Source organism: Myotis brandtii, unplaced genomic scaffold (assembly GCF_000412655.1).
Source record: "Myotis brandtii unplaced genomic scaffold, ASM41265v1 scaffold240, whole genome shotgun sequence".
NCBI lineage: Eukaryota > Metazoa > Chordata > Mammalia > Chiroptera > Vespertilionidae > Myotis > Myotis brandtii.
The window spans coordinates 2749177-2768353 of NW_005359064.1; the positions used below are offsets into that span (position 1 = coordinate 2749177).

The 19177-nt window shown below is 41.6% G+C and overlaps 1 protein-coding gene across 1 annotated transcript in view; it reads right to left on the reverse strand.

Moving 5' to 3' along the window:
* The window catches only part of PIEZO2 (piezo-type mechanosensitive ion channel component 2), a 290522-nt gene extending 273534 nt beyond the window's left edge, over nucleotides 1-16988 (reverse strand). Inside the window, exons 1-2 of the mRNA XM_014540247.1 lie at nucleotides 16985-16988; nucleotides 16455-16550 (exon numbers count right to left, since the gene is read on the reverse strand). Of these exons, the coding sequence (XP_014395733.1) occupies nucleotides 16455-16550; nucleotides 16985-16988 (100 nt within the window). The remainder of the gene's footprint in view (nucleotides 1-16454; nucleotides 16551-16984) is intronic.
* Between the last annotated feature and the right edge of the window lie 2189 nt (nucleotides 16989-19177).

Genomic DNA, 19177 nt, shown 5'->3' on the forward strand with positions numbered 1-19177 from the left:
TTCCCCCCTTTCCTCTCATCATCTGGACCTAAATATCCCACTTCTTAGGTTGGATCTGTTTTATTTTAACTTTTTTTATTTTCAATTCAACTTGGATTTATTTTAAGTACACATGCACACACATACTTTCTTCCCCATTTCATCATCAGCCTCAGAATTAAAAACTAGCTAAAACGCTTAATATGTTAAGAGTCCCCCAACAACATCTCTCCCTGACACTTTATTGTGAAGAGGAAATAACTGTATTATTCTCACTGCCCACTACAGACACACAATAGACTTGTACTTTTTAACCGGAAGCTGTACCAGTGGGAACAGGCTTTAGGTAAACTGTAGCCTAGAAACTCACATATGCATCTCTGCAGAGATGATGCACACCTGCTTTTACTTGTCAGGAGAAGCCTCAAAAAACATAGTCATTTTTGGTCAAACACTCTCTGCCAGAGGGGGAAATCTTATGTCAAACTGAAATCAGAACTTCCAGTAGGTGCTCCTCACCATCCAGAACAAGTCCACCCTCTTAGTTACATAACAGTAAAGTTTCGTTATTTCTGATATTATTCCTATTATTGACACGATGTTACTCTTATTCATTATTTCCAAATATAATCTCAGAATTAGATTGTAAACTCCTTGAATTTAGAGACACTGGTTTATTTATATTTCTCTGTATCCTAAGTCCTAACTTAGAAAATATCCATAAAGATTTCGGAGGTAATGGGTATATTGATGAGAACATAACGGTCATCATCACTACTGGTAAAATAATTATATCACATGTCTATGATATGATTAATTCGTTACATAAGCAGATTTTTGCTCTATTCTTGAATGAAAGCACAAAAGGATCTGGATTGGAATGCTCTGTAATGGTCAGGATTATATCACTCATATAGAAAATACATAACTAAATATTATTTATGTACCTACATACGAAGGTTACTTTCTCACTTTATACTTGTAGTAGTGCACACTTCCCTTTTTTGAAATCTTTTCTCCTACCCTTGGTCCCCATAATTCACCTCAGCATTGGGGGGAGTGTGTTCTGGTTTCATCAAGTCAGTTCTTGCATCAGTGCTTTTCTTTCCAGTTGTTTGCTTTTTGTAAAATTGGATTCCATTAGACTCCTTTTCAAAAACATTCTTGCTTATTTTCACAATTTAAATGCAAATAATACTAACAATAAAGGATTATTAAAATTTTTCTAGGAAATAAAAAAGTATGAATGAAGCCAATTAATGGGGTGAGTAGAAATTGTGTGACAGGCCTTGAAAATACCAGTTGGTGACACTTTTGGACAAAGTGGCTCCCTCTGGTGGAAAGAGCCCTCACTCTGCACAGACACAACCCAGGCTGTAGGGTGTCTTCAGAGGATGTCGGAGCAAATACGAAGAGTCTGCTCTTGGTATTTTGATCGTCTGTGGCAGGTGGGAAAACTAAAAAGAAATCTAAAACCTGAATCATTAAATGGTTTCCCTTCCAGTAAACTGCTGTAATAACTGCCCAAACCCTCTGGAGTAACTAGCCGGGGCATCCCGAAGTGATGCATGAAGAATATGCACACTTGAAAGTTCAGAGAAGCTGCTCCCCAGCCACTAAGTAGATGGTAGGATGTGACTCACAAGTTTTCCAAATTTAATCACAGGGCTCCAGGAATGAAGAGAAAGAGCGATTACATACCACACTCAGCGGCTGGGAAAGGTCTATGCAGGTTGGAGGAGGAATGGGCAGGCAGCTTGGCCCTGAGTTCATGAATGGACAAAGACATGGTTTCAAAGCAAAAACAGCACTTACAGAGTCCGTCCTGGGTTCCAGACGGCCATTCTCATTGTTTCTCAACGTCAGTGGGATTTTAAACTAAATAGTTGAAACTGGAGAAAATGGTAATATTAGTCATTGTTTATTTGACCATCTTATCTCTCCACATCTGTGGTCTTTTTGTGTTTAGACTAAATTTGTTCATCGTTTTGTCTCTGTTGATTGATTGGGTCTTTTTAATGTGAGAAAACATTGCAAATTGTGGTTGCTTTCATACTATTTTTAAAAATGTCAATGTTATAACATTTGAAAAATAGAGTACAAAATCCTGTAAGGAACTAATCCACTTGTTCCTTCTTCATCTAATTCTCCAACTGAGTAACCTCTGTTCACTCGATATCTGTATTGCTACTTAGTGCAAAATCCAGCTACACTAAAAATTATACCTGGAGCTGAGCAGGAAGAGTTTCTTTTCCCCATTACAACCATGTTCCAGCTGTCTTTGTCTAGATGGCATTTATCTGAGCTCCTGATTGCCCAGCACTTTCTGCCTATCGCATCAATTTCACACTATTCATCAAAGGCCAAATGTTCTCTCCGGGAAAGATGCTGTTCTTCCACACTGTTTTGGGGGGAGGCAATATGGAGCACCCTGTGTTCCTCTTCCCCAAGAGTTATGACATGTGCTTTCATTCAGGTTAACCAACGGACACCTGCCCCTGCCAAAGCGAGATGCTAAGGAATGTGTACTATAGAGACAACTTCCTCGAAGACAGACCCTGGGTTTCATCCCCAGCCATTGTCCCCTCCAATCTCAGGAGGATTTGCAGCCTTCAGAGCTCAGTCATACAGGCTCAGCATCCCACACACTCAGGCTTTCTAGCCGGGGGACTGACTATGCGCACTCTGTACATGCAGCCCCTGCTGACCCTTGTGTGGCCAAGTGTCAGAGAGCCAGTGAGGGAAGAGGAAGTTTTGCTGCATTCCAAGATTTGCCAGAAAGTGAATAAACATCACTAATGACTACTCAGTGTCCTGTCCGCAGAACAATGATGCCCTGGAGGGAATGCTGCCTGAGATGGATTTTTGGGGGGAGAACTCTGGAGGGTAGGGGCAGGAATGAGCTGTGCCCAGCAGATGTGGACCTTCTGAGAGCCTGACAGGAAGTTATATGTCAGAAAGTCAAGTGTCACCGTCAGCAGGTTGGATATGTCTGTGGGGGATTCACTCAGATGTTGTCATACACCTGTGGGAGGCAGCAAAAGAAATGACAGACATAAAACCCACAGCAGTTTCTGTACATTGTAAAATGCCAGTAGGTGCCTCAAGCTAATAAAATAACTTAGGAACCCTAGCCAACATTCTAAGTTGAATCAAGTTTATATTTAAATGAGATATAGAAAATACTTGTAAATTTTAGTTTTATCCGTAATCTGGCTCTAATCCCAAAAATATTTTATCAAGAAGTGTTTGGTGTATAAAAAAGGGGTATTCTAGAGACAAGTTTAATTAGCTAACTATAATCTCAGCCTGATCAAATGCCCCCATATGTTTTGTTGTGAATATATCAGTAGAAGTGAGAAATTGGTAAAGTAGATCAGCATTTTGTATTAAATTGAAAATCAGAGTGCAGCACCATGCTGGGGTGGGGGGCATTTTGAAAAGCAAAATCACCAATAAATAGAACAAAAGTGTGGAAAACATGACACCAAATAGACTGCGGAAAGCACCCTTGCTCACAGTCTGATTGCTGAAACAAGAAGGCAGAGCATGTCTTTGCTCTTCACCAACGGGAACATGGATGGTGCACAATTCCAACTTTCAGCCCCTCTGCCCATGTCTGTGAGTAACCATGAATGCACGGCAAGCGTTATTTTGGGGATACAATAAATCTTAGCAAGTAAGTGAACTGACAAATGCAGAATCTGGGAATAATGATAATCAACTGTGTGTAGACTTGACTTTAGAATGTATTCTAACAAATTAAAGTTATATTTTAGTATCATCAACTAGTTAGTACATTTCTGGATTACAGGGCTATGTTTATTTTTACCTCCTGTTGTATTACAAGTTCTTAACATATTATTTACAAAAAGTAAATGCCTCATAAATATTTGTCAGATGAATGAATGAATCAATCAATCAATACTTCATCCAGTCCTGCCACTCAAAATGTAGTTTGATGATTGGTTGCTCCATGAATAAATGTAGGGGAGCTGTTCTTTCAGATTCTGTTATGGTATTACACACAAGGCAAAATATCAGGAAAGCTCTGGACCACAAAGATTTTTGAATTTTCCAGGTAACCATTCCCAGCCCCCTCCTTCCAACTAGCTGGTGCCCCATTTCCAAACAATAAGGCCAAGCCAAGAGCAGCTTTCAGAGCCCGGGTCTCCTTATTCCCCACTGCCTTTGTAAAAGCTCTAGCTGCTGAATATTTGATGAGCCACATATGGTTGAATGATGAAACCAGTTATTGCTACTCAAAGACAGATGCAGCCCAGTCAGCACCTTGTCACAGTTTTCAGTTCACTCAGATGGACAAGTGTTTGCTAAACACTTATTTTTTATTAAAAAAAAAAAAAGTACCCAACACAGCTGGTGTCCAAGATCATGCCTCTCTAATCACCTGCTATTGAATGAGCCTGGCCGTAAATAGGTAACTAATCCCCACCTATGGCGCAGTCCCTTTGGAAGTAATTGTGGAACAAAGAAAAAGGGCTGGGTGGTAACGCATCACATGACCGGGAAGACCCTGGCCCTGCAGTTTTATTGCCCATTATTCAACTGTCTAGGACCTTGCCTTACCATTAGCCACTCCCTCTGTTTCCTCTGTCTCTTGTGCTCTTAACAACCCCACCACTTTCGAACTCTCCTTATGTGATAAAGCAGTGATAGATCATTTCAACCATTTAGTTTTGCTCGGCAAGGCTGGTCCCGGGAGGCTGAGGCAGGAATCTTAAGGACTGACTGCTACACAGCCTTCTTTGGTGTAACGGCATTTCTCAGGAACACTGAGAAGTTAGGAGGAGGCATTTACACGATCGTTTTGAGTAAGATAGGGCTCATTTTCAGGAAAATCGCTCTAAAATATGTCCTTAGTGTGATCTTTCCTATTCTTTTTCTGTAAGGCCACCACTAACCCACCCAAGGGACTCCTTCTTCTAGAAGCATGCAGTTCTGTACTGGAAAATTAGTATTTGGGTCAGCAAAACAAGGACCAGTGCTAGCCCACCCAGGGGACTCCTTCCTCTAGAACAGCGGTTCTCAACCTGTGGGTCGCGACCCCTTTGGCGGTCGAACAACCCTTTCACAGGGGACGCCTAAGACCATCCTGCATATCAGATATTTACATTACGATTCATAACAGTAGCAACATTACAGTTATGAAGTAGCAACGAAAATAATTTTATGATTGCGTCACAACATGAGGAACTGTATTTAAAGGGCCAGAAGGTTGAGAACCACTGCTCTAGAACAAGCATGTCAAACTCATGCTAACATGGGCCAAATAAACGAGGCATGTGGCCCATGGGCCGCAAGTTTGACATGCTTGCTCAAGAAGTAGGCAGTTCTGTACTGGAAAATTAGTATTTGGGTCAGCAAAACAGGGACCAGAATCCTGCCTTCACATGCCCTCTTAGACAAGGTTCTGTGCAGAACTCAGCCTGTAGGAACTCTCTGAGCTGCCCCATTTCCCAGCATATGTCCCCGCACCAGCCCTATTCCAGGGCCCCACTGTATTCCATGGTGTCTCTCATCACTGCCATCTGTGCTCTCAGAGGTCGGACACAAACATGTCAGAGGCTATTAGATGACCTGCTCAGGACATGGACACAGACTCTACGGGGAGACTTCATTAGGGGGTGCATTCAGGAACAGTGGTGCCAGGGCAGCAGGCTTGGATAGAGGGAGAAGTCCAGGTATAATGCAGTCACATCAGAGACTTCAGATCCCCCTCCCCATCCCCTCCAGGAAGCTCTGCAACTGAGACAGCACAGCAGAGTTGTCCCAGCACAAAGCAAAAGGGCAAGACTCTTGTACACCCCACCCTCCATGAGTGATCACTCATGGAAATGGGGGCCACACCCAAAACTAGGAGGGGGTGAACCTTGGGTCAGATCCTCTTAGCTTAGGACAGTTCTCAGAGATACATGGTCATTGCTATGAGCCCTAAAATGCCAGGGAATAGGGAGAATCAATGCCTAGGTCCTAATGAGATGTGTGTTCTGGTTGGGGGACCTGGGTAAAGCCCTACAGACCCACCACCAGGAGAGTAAGGCACCCTCCCACCGACAACCGGAGCACTGCCTTGCCAGGTGTCCTTGCATTTTAAAAGAGCAATTCTCGTTTTGTAGATGCCATTAAACCTAAAGGAATGTGATATAATGGTGGGGAGGTTGATATTTGAGGGTGACATTCCTTTGCACCCAATTGCAAAGGAATCCTGTATCACTGGCCATGGTTAGCCAATTAGCAGGGGAAGAAGAAAGGGTTATCTGGATGACTTGCCAGAATACACACATTCACACAGTGGTTCTCAAACTTCCTAATGCCACGACCCTTTAATACAGTTCCTCATGTTGTGGTGACCCCCAACCATAAAATTATTTTCATTGCTACTTTATAACTGTAATTTTGCTACTGGTATGAATAGTAATGTAAATATCTGATATGCAGGATGTATTTTCCGGGGTCGCGACCCACAGGTTGAGAACCGCTGATACATGCCCACGGACTTCCAGCCTTCCTCTTGCCAGGCGTGGGGCTCTGGACGGGGGCTCCAGGCAGCCCATCCTGTGCCTCCTGCAGAGGCCAGATCACATTGTCACGTGCCACTTCTCTCAGCTTGACAACACCGGCTCCAGGCTGCCTGTAGTGGCTGTTAGCGGCATTCCCCAAATATTCCTTACGAGTATATAGCATTGGCAAGATGAAATGCAGAAAATATATTTAGACAAAATTAAAGTGTTTTAATGGAGAGAGAGTACAGGAAGGAGGAAGGAAAGAGAGAGGGAGGGAGGTTGAGAGGGAGGTTGGAAGAGAGGGCTAAATGGTGAGCTATGAGATTAAGAGGACCAATTTCACCCTTGCTTGTGGCTCTAGTGCCCACTTCAGACACTCAGTAATGCTTATTCTGTGAACAAGAGAAATTGAAAGGCACATTTTGTATCAATATCCTCAGTGTACACATTCCTACTTAATGCTGAATATACTAAAAAGTAGTTTAAAGTACAATAATTGCCCACTTATACTGCAATAAGCCAACTGAACAACACTCATAATCTCTATACTCATTTTCACTCTATAATAATTTTGTAATAAATTGCAGTCAAGTGAGGGAATGCCTATGAAGATAACTGAATTATTTATATTAGAAGCTTTCACTATTGAATCAATTTTAAAAATTGTTTGTTTCAGGAATTATTCATTATGTGTTTCTCAGTTCCCTATCTGTAAAATCTAAGCACAAATACCTCTCTTGCAGGGGTATTGTTGTCTGGCACAGAACAAGCACTGCGTGAGTTACCTACTTATTCTTCTTAAACTTAGTAATTAGCACTATTTGAAAGTTAAATTAAGTTTTCATCTCAAAAGGCTATTGTGGATGAATCTGTAAATACACGTGCGTCTGTTTAAGAGAAGCAGTTACACGTGAAGTAAAGTCCCCTCCAACAAAGGAACCAATCAGAAACTGGGCTTGTCCAGCCTCTGAAGGAAGCCAACTTCACCAATGAAATAAACAGACTCAAAATGCACACATAATTAAATCAATTAAGCTGAATGCTTTCAAAGGGAAAACAAATTTTAAAAAGTAAGTCAGGAGCTATGATTTCTTCCTCTAGAGCTCTTGATCCATTTGTCCAGCACATATCACAGGAGAAGGTGCCCGGGAACATGACTCACACAGACAGATTTCTTCATGTTCTGTCCAGGACCAGTGCCAAGAGCTCAACATATGAGGAAACCAGGGCTCCGAGAATTTAAAAAATTTTCCCAAGATGGTGCTGTTAATGAATAGCAGAGCTGGAGTTGTATCCTGAGGACAGAAAGCCTGTCCTAGTCATCTTTTTTTAAATGTTTTTTAATTGATTTGCGAAAGAGAGGAAGGGGGAGAGAGAGAGAGAGGGAAACATCCATCGGCTATCTCCTGCATGGTCCCTACTGGGGATCAAGCCCAAAACCCAGCCATGTTCCCTGACAGAGAATCAAACCAGTGACCTCTCAGTGCACAGGAGGAAGTTCAACCAACTGAGCAACACTGGCCAGAACAGTTCTATTTATCTCTGTGTGCCCAAATGCCTAGTGCAAGGCCTAACAGGAGAGGCACCAGTAAATGGTTGTAAATTGCATAAACAAAATAGTAATTTGAAGATAGATCAACAAACTGATATCAATTCAAGTGAAGTACCTCACTGTAATGACAGGGGAGCTTTGAAATCACAGGTGAGGTCATATTGTATATTTGACTTATTGTAGCCAAATAAAGCAAATTGGTAGGGACTTCTGAAGTCCTCTCTTAGTCATATAATAATAAGACCCAGTGTTTCCTGAGCTGAGAATTATACGTGTTGCCTGAAACTCCCTTTGTCTGACTAAATGGTGTTTGCCAAATTTAAAATAACAATGGAATATGATATCTGTACCAATTCCTGAAAAGGCAGATAAAATAACCTAACAGACCTATGATTAATTTATTCAAAATTTTAAGAAACAAGCATCTAATTATTTTCGTTAGCACTCCTTTTGGTGGTGAGCCGATATTAATAATAAAACACTCACTTAATAATTTACTCAATTACATATTTTCCTGCTTTTGGCTTTATTATGACATAATAAAACATAGTAATAATAAGCCTGATGGTCTAAAGACTAACAGTGTTTTAACAAAAAACAGATGCAAGCAGTTTTAAATATCTGCTACTATTTCCTCTCTGACGTCAAAACACGTCTTTACAAGTTGCAGACCCCTTTGCCTCTTCATGTAGGCAAATTGAACATCATTTTTCTTTTCCCAGGCTGCCTTTAGTGTATCCTGGGTCAGAACCTCGGGGAAAGTCATTTTTGGTGATTATTTTACGCACAGCACACACACACACACACACACACACACACACACACACACACACACACACACACACACACACACACACACACACACACACACACACACACACACACACACACACACACACACAGATTACTTATGGTTAGGGCAATATCCTCTTAAACTAAGACCCTTATTGGGAGCTGAAGAGAATAAAATATCTCTTTTTTCCTCATCTTAGAATAACTTTGCCAGCAGTTTACAAAAGTTAATTTGGTCCAAAATATCACTTGCTAACATTTGTCACCAAAGCATAATTAAGCCTCTCCTTTATTCCCCCTTTCTAATGCTATCCCCCTCCCAATTGTTGAAAGATATCCCAATAACCAGGGGGAAAAAGCATATTCTTAATAACTTTTGAATGCAAATGCAGGCACATGCATCAGGGGAATTGCTACTTTGATCAAAATAACAACACAGAGTTTATGAGGAAAAACAAAGACAAAAAAGACAATTCAGAGACCCACTCCTTTCATAACAAGGAAGGAGAAAATCCCCACAAAACCAAATATTGAAAAATATTGTGAGGGCAGAGCCTGAAAGGGAGGGCAGTGTGCAGTTCTGTTGCTATTCCTTTGGCACTCGGACTGCCCTCAGCGAAGAACTGGGCCCCTATCCGTGTTGCACCTGCTCTAGAAGAGCTGCCCATTGTACCTGGACAGAGAAGACAGGGCAGATCTGCACAGGCACTCACAGTCCTTCCCATTCCCATACCTCTGGGAGCTTTGTTCTCATCTATTACAGAGCCGTCCAATCTTAGAAAACATTCAGGATGAAGCCTCTCAGAATGAGGATGAGTCTTTAGACAAGAAGACAACTTTGCCATTAGAAATAAGTGCAGCCCTAGCTGGTTTGGCTCAGTGGAAAGAGAGTCCGCCTGCGGACTGAAGAGTCCCAGGTTCGGTTCCGGTCAAGGGCACATGCCTGGGTTGCAGGCTCAATCCCCAGTGTGGGGCTTGCGGGAGGCAGCCGATCAATGATTCTCATCATTGATGTTTCTATCTTTCTCTCCTTCTCCCATCCTCTCTGAAATAAAAATATATTTTTTAAAAAAGAAATAATTGCACATCTCAGACAAGAATCATCTCTGAGTTCCTTAGCCTATGTGAGTGCATGTGTATATCACATGTGAACTAATTAGATGATGATGCTTCTAAGATATTCTTGCTGTAAGGTCAATGACTAATGTTGCCCAGGAAGTGTTGTAGTCTTGTAATTTGGAGAATTCCTTTTCAGTCAGCCCTCAATAAGTGAATAACTCTTCGCCACAAAAAAGCACATGAAGAGAACACATTAACAAAGAACTTGCTGGCAGAATCAAGCAAGCAGACAGAAGCAATTTCCAGAGAACAGCAGATTTCGCACTGCCTGGCAGCTTTGCGTGGAGGGAGCTCTGGGACACACAGAAAGGCTTGGTGATGTGGAATGACAACAGGAAAACAATAGACTGACCAAAGTGACTAAGTCTCACTGACATAGATTTCTCACCGTTTCCTCAATAGGAGGAGAGAGCTTTAATATCAGTACCTCCCTATGTAGTATTCCTAGTTTGTTAAGTGGATTTATAACTTTACAATAATTTTTTTCATTCCAGAATGGAGGCTCCCTTTCAATAAATAATGTTTTTATTCTCTAATTAAAGGAGTTAATATGGGGAGTGTTTACAATAGTGCCTGGCACATAGGGAATGTGACATAAACGTTCGTTACTTTTAATATTATTAAAATCCTCAGCTTAAACACTTCTCCAGATATTTGAGTCTCTGAACTGGATTAAGTAGTTGCTGGTTGGCTATTCTAGTCAAGATTCCAGGTAAATCTGCTTAATCAATACTTCCTTCAGGATGCTACTTTCTTGTCCCAGTATCCCATTTCATAACAACGTTGCAAATCATGTATATCATACATCCATCATGGAAAGAGGTTCCATGTATTTGTTATGTCATGTGTACCAAACATGGTATTTTCATACAAATAAAGCTTAAAGCTCCTCATTTGTAATGAATGACCTTCAGACACTTTGCTTTATACTAAGTACTCTGGGTTTTCTCTTCTTTTATATAAAATTAATACAACTAATTACATCACCAGTTTTCCCCCCATCAAGCTTGACTCCAAATGCTATACAAATCAGACCCACCTTAAGGACACTGACTTGCCACCACTGAGTCTATTCAAGGCAAATACTTAAGGCAACTGCAAAGGAATAACTTGAGATCAGATCAGTTCAGAGAAATGACTGAACTAGGTATATGGCTTCCCAAGATAACCTCTTTGAAAGAGCTACCATTTAATAAGATACATAAAAGACCACACCTTCGGGAGGCTACTCCAGGGAAGAGCCGGGTTTTGGCCTCCTTTTGATCATCCTCAGCTCCAAACTTAGTGTTTTCTGAAAAGTAGTCTTTCAATTACTATTTGTTGAAAGACATAACCAGACACATTTAGGATGATGTATTTTCTGTAATATACACATATGTCTTCGATCTGCACCAATTTATATTAAAATATCCCCTTTAAAAATACTCATATTATCTCTCCAGACCCTGTGCCCAGGCCTGGTAATCTGTCAGCCAACAGGTATTTATTAAGTGACTAGGTTTGCCTCGCCTCCGGCAAATCCCCAGAGGACTGTTCTATCCGGGCGTGAGTCAGAACAGCACAACAGCTGAGAGCATGGCCACCCACACGGCACCTGTGTGTCCCAGGCTTGTTCTTAACCCGCCTGGAACTCAGTCTGCATCAGTAACATGAGGACTTTTGATCGCAATTTCTAATAATAGTAGCAGCTCCCTCCAAAGGTTGTGAGAAATTAATTGATGCATGTAAATAACAACTTGTATTTTGTAGGCAGTGCTACTGGCTCCCTATTACGAGGTTACTTAACCTAAATACTATTTCACAAGAGACCTTGGAGATCACATAATTCTTAGCTGATATTTACAGAGTGCCGGGAAAAGTCCTGAGACAAAGACTGTCTATGGTCATACACATGAGATTGAGATTTCTAAATCTAGTTCACTCTGACGTTCATAGTAAAGATGTTGCACTTCAAAATAATAATACTATAATATATTGAGCAGTTACTGTTGCCTTCTTCCATATCTTCTATGTTTTATTACTTACATTCCTTTCCACCCAAACGAAATACAAACTCTTTCACCCTATTGACCAACGTACTGTACTCAATATATCATCAAGTATAAGGAATCTATAATGTGTATGGTTAAATAATTTAATACCTGATCAACTTGGAGCATTTGGGCCACCTGCAGTTAATTATAGATTAGTTAATAAATGTAATGGCGTGCAGTCTCAACGTGAACAGCAAAAGATTCTCATTCTACAGTATTACAGGTAGACCTGCTTTCAAAAGCTCACTTTACACCACTTCACTTTTACAGAGACCTACATTAGTTCCTGTTTTCACTAAAAGAAATCTGAAAATGATTCTGCTTTTATGATAAAAGGTGAGAAGCAAAAGTAGCTTAGAGTGTTTGTGGTGCAGGGTGCGCCCTGAGCAGGGAAAGTAGCCCCGCCAAGCTCCTTCCCCAGGAACTGCGCTCAGCATCTCAGCATTAAGCCCTCGAGGCTGTGCACTGTCTGTGAGCATCTGTGCTTTGTCTTCATTTATTTTGTGCATCGTTACCAAGATGTGTCCTAAGGCAATCGCTTCTTTGCTTTACACCATTTCAGTTGACGAAAGGTTTCATAGGCACTCTCTATTTTGGAGAGCAGGGGAAACCGTGCATGCTTAAATAAGATGCTTATCGTTGTAAGTAAAAGCATAAAACATTCTATTTCTTCAGTTACGCATGATCCTCTGATCCCAATCAAATTTAAAAAGGCAAAATCCTGAGGTCTATGGTACCCTGAGCTTCTGTCCCTAGAGGATGGGTATATGCAATAAACTTGTTCTGTGATGTTTGCTATTTTAGAGATTGGTGTCATCACAGGATTAGAGCTGTGTTCTTAAATGCTTCTACCACACTTGACTCTGGAGATAAATCCATTCCATAAATATTTACGGAATGCCTTCAATACACCAGGCACTGTTCTAGGTCCTGGAAATACTGCAGTAAACAAAACAGCAAAACCCTTGCCATCTTAAATTGTACCTAGTGGAACGGAAAGAGATACAGTAAATAAATGTGTTAACATGGGACTCTGGCTCAGTTTCAGGTGAGGGACCAAGGCTGAGGGTTGGAAAACACTCCCTCATACTCCAATGAATACCATGGCAAAGGGCATTGTTTCAACCCGTGGTTCCCTGTCCCACGGAGGATATGAAAGAGAGTATTAGAGACGCTGAAGGAGATGGATATTGACAAGAGAATGCAAGAGACCACCCTGGGAGCTCAGGGGACATGCTACACTGAAAGCCACTCTGGCTCGAGAAATCCAAAGGTGAGGCTCTTGCTGAGGGAAACAGCTGCACACTGACCCATGGCTGATTGAATGTGCTTATTCCCCATGCTGTGAGTGTACGCCTGTGTGTGTGTGTGTGTGTGTGTGTGTGTGTGTGAGAGAGAGAGAGAGACAGAGAGACAGAGACAAACACAGCGAGAAGAGAGAAAGAGAGAGAATAACATTCTAGAGCCAACTTAAAGTCACTTTGCCTAAGAAAGACTATGGGAAAGGTCAGCATTAGAGCCAGGAGATCAAGGCGAGTCATAGCCAGTGGGTGGAGAGCCTACACAGGCAGCCAACTTGGATGCTGGGAAGGGACTCCACCGCTGGGTGCTGGAATATGCTTAGTAATTCCTGAAAGCTCCTCCAACTCTCAAATTCAGCAATTCAGAAGACACCCGCAAGTAAGTTAAGTGTATTGAACCCCCAAACAATTGTCCTCACTCAAATTCCTTTTTTAAACTTAGTAACATGTCTATGTATAACTAACATCTCCTGATCTTCCTCCATCTCCCACAAGGTTGTTTCCAGCCTGACAGCAAATCTGTGTCTAGTCACAGGTGTGGGGAAAGCCTCAGGCACACTCAGATGATCTATGTCCTGATGGGGGTCCTGTGGACACCCCTGTGGACACCCCTGTGCACATCCCTAAACAACCACAGTGCAGAGATGGCTTTCACACCCAGGCCACTTCAAGAACTACAACAAAGACCACCCTCTCAGCCAGGACACTGAACTCCCCACCTGCTGGGGACCCTGTGGATATACTTTTGGGGAAAAATACTTTTAGGAAGAGAATTCCAACAGATCAAATGGAGACCAGAGGATCACAGAGTAAACTTTCAGGTCCGTGCACCACGCATGGGGTTCAGGGGGAGTCTGTGTCATGGACATAGTCCTGTGGACATGCACAGAGGCCTGAGCAGCTGGGGGGTCGGAGGGAATCTGAATTTGCTTGCTGTTGCCAGGCAGAGACTGTCTGTGAGCAGGTGGTGCAGAGGTTACTAACAGTTCTTTTCAGGTTGCCAATGCACTTCCCATTGATTCGTGGGAAATGTGTGGGAACATGAATTGGATAGTTCAAGTCCCTGCGGAGCCGCATTGCAGTCACTCCCCGGGCCTGGCATGGTATGGTCCACTCCACATAGGCATTAATGGTGTTCTTGACCACACGCTGCCAGAAACGCCCAACATGGGATATTTCAAAACACAGGGCTTGTGCTTCCCAGGTGATCAGAAATAAATGGGGGGACATCCTTTCCTGGAGTCCCTCTGCATTTCCATAAACAAACAAATCAATGAGGCTATGTTGAATATTATTCATGCTTCTTATTAAAATGCAGGAAAGAAGAAAATAAATAATCACAACACTGCATCCAGATAGTGACCTGTGGAAAAGATGCCTGTGGGTTTGTTTTCCTTTTGAGCTCAGTTCTTCCTTGGTCTCCTATTAGGAGCAGCACCAGCAGACGTCTGTGTACTTATTACACTTTGCTTGTGCACTAACCGCATGACATCTTGTTAATTTGGGATATTGCTTTACACAGGAGTTGCTTTTTTTGCATTTGATCTTACATTTCAAGTATGAGCTTCCTGACAGGGCCAGTCCCTGATGCACGTGGGCATAAAGGATGGGACCACTGTCATGCAGCCGTGACACAGTTGCAATGCCACCCCTACCGAGACTGAGGCAAGAGCAGGGCTGGTTATTTGGGAAGAAGGCAAAGCAGTCATTGTCACATAATGATGAAGGGGGAAATCTCAGTTACCTGATTTCCAGATGAAACGATAAGGGGACAGACACCTTGCTATAAAAGCAATAGGTGCTTTATTGGACTATACACAGGTACTCCTTTCTAAAGCGGTTTATTCTGAATGTGTCTGAAGCCTTCTTTCTTTGAAACATGAGCTCCAGGCCATGAACTAGGAGTAGCCTGTGTATTTCATCTTGGTTCTGAGGCCAGAAGCTATTCTGTTTAAAGGTCTTTGTTTATACTGACCTCTAGGAAAGAGGCTAAGGTGGGTGTGGTCACATAAACAATGTATTTTTGGTTTGAATGAGGATTTGTATAAACTCACATTTCTGGACCCCTTCTTAACTTTGTGTATTAAGGATTTAAGTGACTTAGAAGACTATTATTTAAATTCTTCCTGTGGCAGGAAAATCAACACAGCATCTGCAGTCATAACGATTAGGATGAATGGTCATAATATGCACTGTAAATGTAATAGTTAAGGGGAGGAATGGAAAAGATAGTCATTATTTGCTGCTCTGGACCCCCAGCCCTTACTTTTTTCCTGAAGAGGCACCACTATGAATTGGCAGCCTTAACCATGGCCTTTTCCAACTACAAGAGGTTGGGCCAAACAGATTCCTTTTCCTCTCATGTAAACATACAGCCATCATACTCACCTAAGGCATTTGGCACAACCCTTATATAATGGTATTGTTTTGAAAAGCAATTTATAAATTAACTCAGTGTGGTTTAATTTTAATATTTGTGGACGAACTTCAAATATATAAATTGATAAACCAGATCATGCTTCCTAATCAGAGCCTCAGGAGAAATGTCATTGTTCTTTTCTATAACTTCAGGTTCTTGTAGAGCAATGGGAAACAAATCTAAAGTTGTGTAGCAAAATGCTTGAGAAACTATTCCTCAAATGCAAATCACTTACTCACAGTGCTGGATAGAGGCATATGTAAGAGATCTCAACTGATGTGTGAACAAGTCATGACGAGGACTCGGTTTCTGATCCTCCTCCTGTTGGCAGCTTAGAAATGTAAGGTACCTCGCTGCCCCTTTTCTACTTGCCACCACATCCTCTCCAGCAGTCCAATATGCAAAGCATGTGCCAATTTTGTCACACCATCTGCCTTATTTCATTGACAATGCATTGAGTTCATCTTAACTAGCCAAAACATTCCAGATGTACTGCAAGCCTACTAAGAGAGAGTTAATATGGAACTTGCATGGGGATATTAGTGGTGTACATAAGTGACATGTATCAACATGTTCCGCACCGCTCTGCTTGGTGCAGCTGTTCACATGTGTGATACCCAGTCTCCACTGGACCAGCTTGCTGCACAGACAGCGTCTATCCCATCAGATAAAGACAGCCCAGCAGAGTCAGCAAATGCATTCAGAATGTGACACAGAACAGTAACTGTCTCTTACCTTGCATTGTCGCTCTTGTTGGTTCTGAAAACAGAGGGATGAGCAAGAGGTAGATGAGGTAGACGAAGGAGAGTCCATTGTACCGGAATGCACATGCTGTGGGTGGAGAGAGAGAAGAGAAAAAAAATGAGCTAATAAGGTAGGCTAACAGGATATGTGCAACTGTGTGGTGACAGCATCAAGTATCCCTGTATCAAGCTAAGTAGTTATGTCAATTAGGAAGTGAAAATTGAGCATTTATTCTGTGTTCATTACTACACAGAGGAGGATGAAAATGGAGAATTAAAATGCATGGCCCCTGCTCTTAAAATCTAACCAGGAAGGCAACACCAATATATCTGAATGAAGTCAGGTCATAAGTAAGTCATAAATTAAGTAGGCAAATTAAAATTACTACAAAAATATAGGGGGAAATGCAATTAGTGAGGGTTTGAGGTGTCAAATAAGGTTGTCAATGGGAGCAATGACACTGAAGAGAAAGAAAAGAGAAGAACAATATTTGTTAAATGTTCTATGGCAGGGCTTTGTACTCATTTAATCCTCATTTTATAAGTAAGTGTTCTCAAGCTCAAAGAGACTCAATCACTATCCTGATTCTCCCAGCTAGGATGTGATCAAGTCAGAACTGAGTTCAGATCTGCAAGCCTGTGCCTGTTCCTCTGTATCACTCATCTTAAAAGTAGCATAGAACTCCAGTGGAGGCCTTGCCCCTCCAAGTTCCCATTTCCTCATCTGTAAAATGGGTATAATAATTGTCTCTAACTTGCTGGGCTTATGAGGAATAAACGTAATGTGTCTAAAATACTTGACTCAGGGTTTTATCCAGAAAAAGCCCTTAAAAACATGAGCAATTATTATAAGCATCCTCATTACTAGATAGGGAGAAGAAAGTGTGCAGTATTCCATGTAGAAAGAAAATGAGCACATTATAGCAATTTAGAAAATAAATTTTGGGATGAATGAAGACAGACTAAAGATGAGAAGGAGTAAGTATGCATTTGTAGAATGAGGAGATCAGGTTAACGGATGTCACAGGATGGAGAGATGTTGAAACAAAAGTTAGTAGGAGAGAAAATGGAGGGCAGGGAAATATGGAGTTGAGATCTTAGAAAACAGTCACCGATAATGTGGATCAGGAGAAAACATTTCAGAAAGATTAATCATGCAATTGCATATTAGCCAGATTGGTGGGAAGCAAAACTCAAATACTGTGCTGTGGTAACAACATTGGGCTATAAATGAGAACTCAAAGCAGTGTGGTAATGATGGTAATATTTTTTTAAAGCAACCAACAGAATAAAAAGGATTTTTAAAAATAAATATGGAGAGGTGTGAAGAGAAATTATATGAAATGACTCCAAGGCATACAACCCAGGTAATGATAAGGATTACAGCCATGAAGAAGAATAAGACATTTAAGAGGAAAGTGAAAAGTTGGACACATTCATGGAATCAAATCATGGCACTTAGATCTCATGGAAATAGTCATGAAGAATGTGGACAGCATTTCTGCATAAATGGAGAGGAGTCTTGAGCAGAAGTGTTAGTTGAAATGACAAGGAGGGATGGATTCTCCAAAGGCAAGAGCAATAAAGAGAAGCACAAAAGATGGAGGCATCTGCTGTGGCTATTGCTCACAGATGGGGAGAGTGGGGAGAGGAAAACTGGCATGCCTGGAGGTAAAAATCAGCAGAACATTTCAGACAGATATAAGAAAAGTCCATTTTCACAAGAGGAGAAGTTTTCACAAAAGAAGTTTACCACAACAGAGAAACAAGTTAGTCATTTGATCATCAGTAAGGATGAGAGGGCAGGCCTTTGAAGAAAGCTCAGCCCAGAGGAGGGATGGAGCTGACTTATGGAAGAGCAAGAGAAGTACTGTCATAACCAGGAAGTGGGAAACAAGAAGGGAAACCAGGGTATCAAGATCTTGGGTACCCCTGGTCAAAGAGTGTGGAGGGTCTTGGACCATGGGACAGTCCAGTGTGGGATGTGCATCGGGATTAAGAGATGCGGAACCCACATCAGAAGACCAGGTCAATAAGTGCTAATCCTGAGACAGAATCTGGACAAAAGGAGCTTGGCATTTGCAAGCCCAGGGCGCCCTGCTTGCTCTAGAAGCTGGCAGTGGAAGAGGCAAAAGAAGGGGAAGTGAGGATAGTGTGGTAGAGTAGGAAGAAATCAACAAAAAGAGCTTTTTATCCCAAGGTGGTCATGCATATATTTGTAGCTTTGTATAACATTGACATTCCCAACCTCCTTTATGAAAGATCTAAAGCAGGAATAACTGTTCACACTATTGATTGGACTGATGGGAAAATACATAAATGAGATAATATAGAAGAACAAGAACATATGTCTGACTCATACAACTTAACAAAAGGAAGATAAACAACCCAATCAAAAAATGGGCAACGGACCTAAATAGATACTTTTTGAAAGAGGACATACAGAAGGCCAAGAGACACATGAAAACATGATTAAAGTCACTAATCATTTGAGAGATGCAAATCAAAATAACAATGCGGTACCATCTCACACCTGTCAGGATGGTTATCATCAACAAACAAGTGCAGGCGAGGATGCGGAGAAAAAGGAACCCTAGTGCTCTGCTAGTGGGAATGCAGACTGGTGCAGCCACTGTGAAAAACAGTATGGAGTTTCCTCAAAAAACTAAAAATGGAACTCCCATTTGACCCAGCAATCCCACTTTTAGGAATATA